The sequence below is a fragment of the Centruroides sculpturatus genome, unplaced genomic scaffold (genome assembly GCF_000671375.1).
Source record: "Centruroides sculpturatus isolate CEXI.00-Female unplaced genomic scaffold, Cexi_2.0 scaffold2797, whole genome shotgun sequence".
Taxonomy (NCBI): Eukaryota; Metazoa; Arthropoda; class Arachnida; order Scorpiones; family Buthidae; genus Centruroides; species Centruroides sculpturatus.
In genome coordinates this window covers 2,020-7,566 of record NW_019387057.1, presented here as the reverse complement: position 1 = coordinate 7,566, position 5,547 = coordinate 2,020, and the positions used below count along the sequence as shown (strand labels likewise).

At 29.1% G+C, this 5,547-nt stretch overlaps 2 protein-coding genes across 2 annotated transcripts; one reads left to right on the top strand and one right to left on the bottom strand.

Moving 5' to 3' along the window:
- The first annotated feature begins 369 nt into the window (after window positions 1–369).
- Window positions 370–1,681, top strand: LOC111616112 (mitochondrial-processing peptidase subunit beta-like). Its single transcript, XM_023357538.1, has 7 exons — window positions 370–572; window positions 662–725; window positions 791–926; window positions 996–1,076; window positions 1,141–1,217; window positions 1,283–1,436; window positions 1,505–1,681. Exons 2-7 carry the CDS (start codon window positions 679–681, stop codon window positions 1,589–1,591), a joined length of 582 nt encoding a protein of 193 aa, XP_023213306.1. The 5' UTR covers window positions 370–572; window positions 662–678; the 3' UTR covers window positions 1,592–1,681.
- Window positions 1,682–1,703: 22 nt separating this feature from the next.
- LOC111616111 lies at window positions 1,704–5,269 on the bottom strand. The gene is made up of 10 exons (XM_023357537.1): window positions 4,833–5,269; window positions 4,476–4,736; window positions 3,108–3,398; window positions 2,967–3,042; window positions 2,763–2,894; window positions 2,591–2,669; window positions 2,366–2,521; window positions 2,145–2,298; window positions 2,029–2,067; window positions 1,704–1,957 (listed from the first exon to the last, which is right to left on the bottom strand). Exons 1-10 carry the CDS (start codon window positions 5,164–5,166, stop codon window positions 1,818–1,820), a joined length of 1,662 nt encoding a protein of 553 aa, XP_023213305.1. The 5' UTR covers window positions 5,167–5,269; the 3' UTR covers window positions 1,704–1,817.
- Between the last annotated feature and the right edge of the window lie 278 nt (window positions 5,270–5,547).

Genomic DNA, 5,547 nt, shown 5'->3' with positions numbered 1-5,547 from the left:
GAAGAAAATTGTGTCTCAAGGTCATTCTGTCCCATGGCTGTCCAGTTTGATAAGTTCATCTATAGGAAAAGTGCACTTGCACAAAACAGGAAATAAAACAAATAGTTAAACTCACTTGTTGTGAATAGTGTTAGAAATGTTTTTAAGCAAATGATTTATCATTTATTTCCTCCAGATACTTTTGTGTTGTGAAAATTTTCAGTTTTAAATATATTTTGTTTATTTCTCATGTGAAATCTTCAGACTTTTTTATACTAAAAAGTATTTATATCTGTCATTACTTTTCGCTATTTCGTGTGAGAAACGAGTTGTAATTAAAAAACTCTTGCATTTTATACGTGTTCAGATACTTTTGTGGCCTAATGTATAATAGTGATGTGATTGCATTGCAAACTTATTGGTAATATGATGATATTTTCAGTTGCATGAATATGTGAACAGTTGTTTTTCATCGGATCGCGTGACTGTTGTTGGAACAGGCATCGATCATGAACAACTCTTACATTATTCACAAAATTTTGACGTTTCGGATGCTAAAGGCTCTGATATTGCTCCTTCAAGATTTTTCTCTGGTAAATATTAAACTATTAAAACATATTCACTATCTGGTAGATAATGTTTAAAAATTAAACACAGATAAATCATTTTGTATATTATAAAGGTGATGTACGTGTTGGGATGGATACCCCTTTAACTTACGCTGCTGTTTTGATGGAAGGAGTTAGGTAATTTTTTTTTACTTTAAAGGAAGACTTTATCAAAAATAATTAATTACTATATTTTTCTGAAGTGCACAAAAGCCAGAAGAAGTTCTTAGTTTGGCTTTACTCCAGCAAATTTTGGGAAATTCGTCATCAATTTCTTATAGTGTGGGTTCTGCTTCCAGATTCAGCAAAATCTCAAAAAAATATGATTACAACCCACAGGTAATTTATTTATATCAAACTATTTTTTATTGTTTATATTAAAAATGAAATACTAAATTTTCATTTCAGATTTCCAGTATTAATTTTAACTACTCAGATAATGGTCTTTTTGGAATTTATGTTGCAGCAGAAAGCAAAGATGTTAATGATGTAAATATATATTTGCTTTAAAACTTATTAAGATTATCATTTTAATAAAATTATTTCATTTTAGATATTGAAAGCAACTGTCGGTGAAGTGAAAAATGCTATAAAGACTGGACCATCTGAAGACGAACTACGTATTGCAAAGTAATGCATATAGGTTTCAGTATTTCTCTCATATATGTTTAATTAAAAGAACTTTTTACTTCCAGACAAAAATTGAAAGCATCATATAATTTTGCTCAAGATGATCAGAGTGAATGTTTGGAAGAACTTGCATTCCAAGCAGGAAATTTTAAGAAACTCCTTTCTCTCCCAGAGTTTGAAAACATTGTCGACAAAATCACTGCACAAACCATTTCTACCGTAAGTATGTTGTATAATGATTTGTTACATGTTCTGAACATTTAATAAATTTCCCTTTTTGCTTGTAGGCTGCCAGCAAAGGAATGAGAAGCAAACCTGCAATAGCTGTTGTTGGAAAAGCTCAAGGTGTATTATATGCAGATGAATTAATTTAAATTTGTTAACAGTTTAGTACATACAGAATTTTCTTGACTACCATTTGGAGATATTTATAGATAGATGAAAATAAAACTATTCCCCATTAATTTGTTTATTTCTTATCATATAAATACTCCATCAAAAATTGTTTAAATCCTTTTAATTTGACTAGTTTTCAGTTATAAATTAATCCTGAGAAACAATAGAAATTATTAAAAACAAATAATATATAAAATTGAACATTCATGTCATTGAACATGGCTGAAATTGGAAAGTTGTGCTATCCAGGGTGATACGAAAGGCAAATGAAAAATTGGTAGGGACTAATGTTGAAGAAACTGTCAAAATTTGGATTAATCCATTCTTTTCTGGTACCATAATTCCTGATAAAAATAATTAAATATTCCATTAATAAATTGTATTTTAGATTTCAGAAATTATATAAACCAATTACCTGTGTTGTAAGACAAATGTAAATTTGGCCAACACTGACCTAAAAAAAAAATTTTTTTTACTCTGATTTATAAAAGAAAGATGAAGATAATAAATAGGCCTATAAATTAATCTTACTCTCGCATCTGGTCAAAATCGTATTCTGAAATAATGGTGTAAAAGTAAAACTTTTCCAACACATTAACAAAGCATAAGATTCATTCAGAATATTGATATTTGTGAAGACATCAGTTGTGGTATTAGGAAAATGTAGATCAGTACTGTTAGCAAACTGAAAATATATTTAATAAATAAGATAAAACTTAACTATTTTTGACCATGTAAAATTAAAGCTATACCTTTTCAGTCAGAAGTGTAGATGGAGAATTCAATTTTAACAGAATGCCATCACTCTTTGGCAAAATGTTAGAAACTTTTTTGGCAGACACAATAACACTCTTGGAAAAGTCTTTAGACCATACTATGGTACTATTTTCATAATTTATTATATTTAACTGAAAAATTTAATTATTCTTTATAAAATTTTATATAAATTAAACAGAAAATTGCTACAATATACTTGCCATATAATTTCCATCATTATCTTGAATAACCAGTGCAATTTCTAATTTTTCAGATGTGAAATAGCCATCAAATATGGCTCTAAAATGTTTATGAAAATTAATATCAAATATATTATTTATTCCATTGAAAACCTATGAATGAGAATGACAGAATATATTAATATATTCTTACCTTATTTTAGTAAAGTTATAAGATAATTTCCATTTTATGTCAATCTCATTTAACAGTATCACATTACCATCATCCACTATAACAATACTTTTCTCTATAGGTTTAATGATGGCATTTTTTGCATTTTTTAAACTATAAAGATAATAGAAAATGACTATTAAAAATGTTTAAATTTGACTTATAAACAATATAAAAAATATTTACCTATATAACTTTCTCCAATTAACATCAGTTTGATTCAAATGACAATATATATCTCGAGATAAACTCCAAACATTAACTGTTAAAAAATATTTTTCAATTGCAAATTAAAACAATTCAGTTGTTAGTTAATGTCAAACATACCATTTCCAATTTCATCTTTACACTGAAAAATTAATGATGTCATGTTGTTACTTTCCCATACATTCAGTGCAGTCATCTTCCCATCACATACTGCAATTAGTAATGGATTGTTTTTTTGACACCCAGTAGAAGTGTTAATGCTAACAAAATAAGGTTGAAGTTCTTCGTCGGAAATGATTCCAATCAGATCAGAAATTGCTTTATTTTCACAGGAAGGAAACAAAACTGGTGGTAGAATAATAGGTGGTGTTTCAAGCTTAGTGTGATCATGGAAGTACCATAATTCATGACCTAAAACAAATATCAATTTGGACATAAAAATTTTTATTAATTATTTAGCTATCAGTCTTTTGTTTTATTTGCAATGTTCAGTATGCTTGCCTTAATTCTCAAGTACTCTCAAGTCTTTCAGGCTATTATCAACAAAACTTGCAACTGTTTCTTCAGTTCAGTTCAGTTCAAACTTTTTACAAGTGATTGATTTCCCAATTTATCCAAAGGTTTTTTTAGTAATTTCTATCCAGTGTTCCAAAAGACTGAAAGTACTTAGGAATTGATTCTAAACATCTCCAATAAACAGTGGATTTTAACAATTAGATAAGCATGGGCATAGCCAGGAAGAGGCATGAGTGGGCACGCCCCCCAGTCAACCTGGTGCCCTCCCCAGAAAATCACAGCCAAAAAAGTGTTGATCCGATTTGCAAAAAGAAATAGAAAGTTGAAGCTAATTTAATTAGGCGTAGTGTACTGCAGCCCGCAATTAATCTCTGAATATTGGACTGAACTTCAAATAATTGCCTGAATGGATCCACGATAATTCTCTACAACCTGACAATGTGAAGTTATAGGAAAGTTGAGAAATTCTGATTAAAAAAAAAAAACAAACAAACAAAAACTTATCAATGTGAAAAGTGTATCTGTAATCTCTATGTACAGTTTAGTCTCTGCGAAGTGACGCCACAATAAGATCTCGCATCACCTGAAAATCTTGCTAGGGCCACCTCTCATTCGGGCAGTGAAAAAAGTTCTCTTTCCAATTCAGCCCGGAGAAAAAACTTGTTGGCCACCCCTGGTCTATATCTAGATTAAAGAATGGTAAAAAAAAATAATTGATTGGTTAATTTTTGTTTAAGGCATTGCTAGAGTTTGATATTAATGTTACGAGAACGTATGATTAAAGGAAGTTTCATATTTTATGCATGTTAAGTTATTGTCATTATGGAAATTTCATTTTAATGAACAATAATTTGAAATAATTCAATTTTGTATCAGGTTGGCCTCTACTAGGCCCCCATAACAAAACTGGCTACACCCATGTAGATAAGTTGTAGAAATATTTAATACAGTACTGATAATAGACAAACTTACCATTTGTAACATTTATAACAAATAATAAACCACCATCTCCTAAAATCAAACAGTCTGGTATACCATCACCATTTGCATCTATATCTCCAAATTTGCCATATATAGGTATGTTATGAAGGTATTTAACCCACAATTGCTGTCCAGTGACACTATCTATTGCTGTAAGTCCTGTTAAATTATCTTGTTGATTTTTAAATCCCATTATGAGAATTGGGTGTGGTAATAAGTGATTATTTGCTAATAACAGAGTCGTGACCAAATCTGAAAAACAAAGATGCTTTAGAATATTTAAAAATTTGTATGTAAAATTTCTTTTTTTTTAAAGCTTGATTTAATTTCCTCAAATAGTTAACATACCAATATCATTTAATTTTAAAGACCAATCTTTTGTTACTGCAGTAATTGGTAAAATTGGCAATTGACAAGGGATAATCCATATAAATAATATTATGAAAAAAACACACAAAAATATGGAGAAGACAAAAAATATTTTACGCAATGTTGACATAGATTGTTTTTCTTCATTATTGCTGGTTTCTTTATTGTCAACAGTTTTTGTACAACCATTGGCTATTCCATTTTTTTCTGTTTCTAACAACTGTTTTGATTGTTTCAGAAAAGAATTTTCATCTTCATCACTTTGAGATTGTGGAAGGGGCATGTATTGTTTTGGTCCACCATTTAGCTTCATTTCTGTAGAAATAAAGAAATAAAATGTCTAAGTATTAATATATATATAGTTTTTAGTTATGCATATTTACTATAACAGTATGAAATGTCAAAAATGCTGTATTATTTTTTCTTTATGTAGTTTTGAAACCACAAATTTTTTATTTTAATTATGATACTTTTGTGCTTATGACTTGGAATAGTATATACCCTAAAGAAAAAACTATCTCACCTTATACCCTAAATCTTTGTAACAACCATTGAAAGTTTAACACTTACCATTATCCAGTTTAGAAGATTTTTTTAATTGAATACAACAGTCAATGCAACACAAGGACAATCTGCCAAGGCAGTGTCTTCTAGGAGAACTTTTTCAAAAATTGGCCACTATTTAGATGTTAGA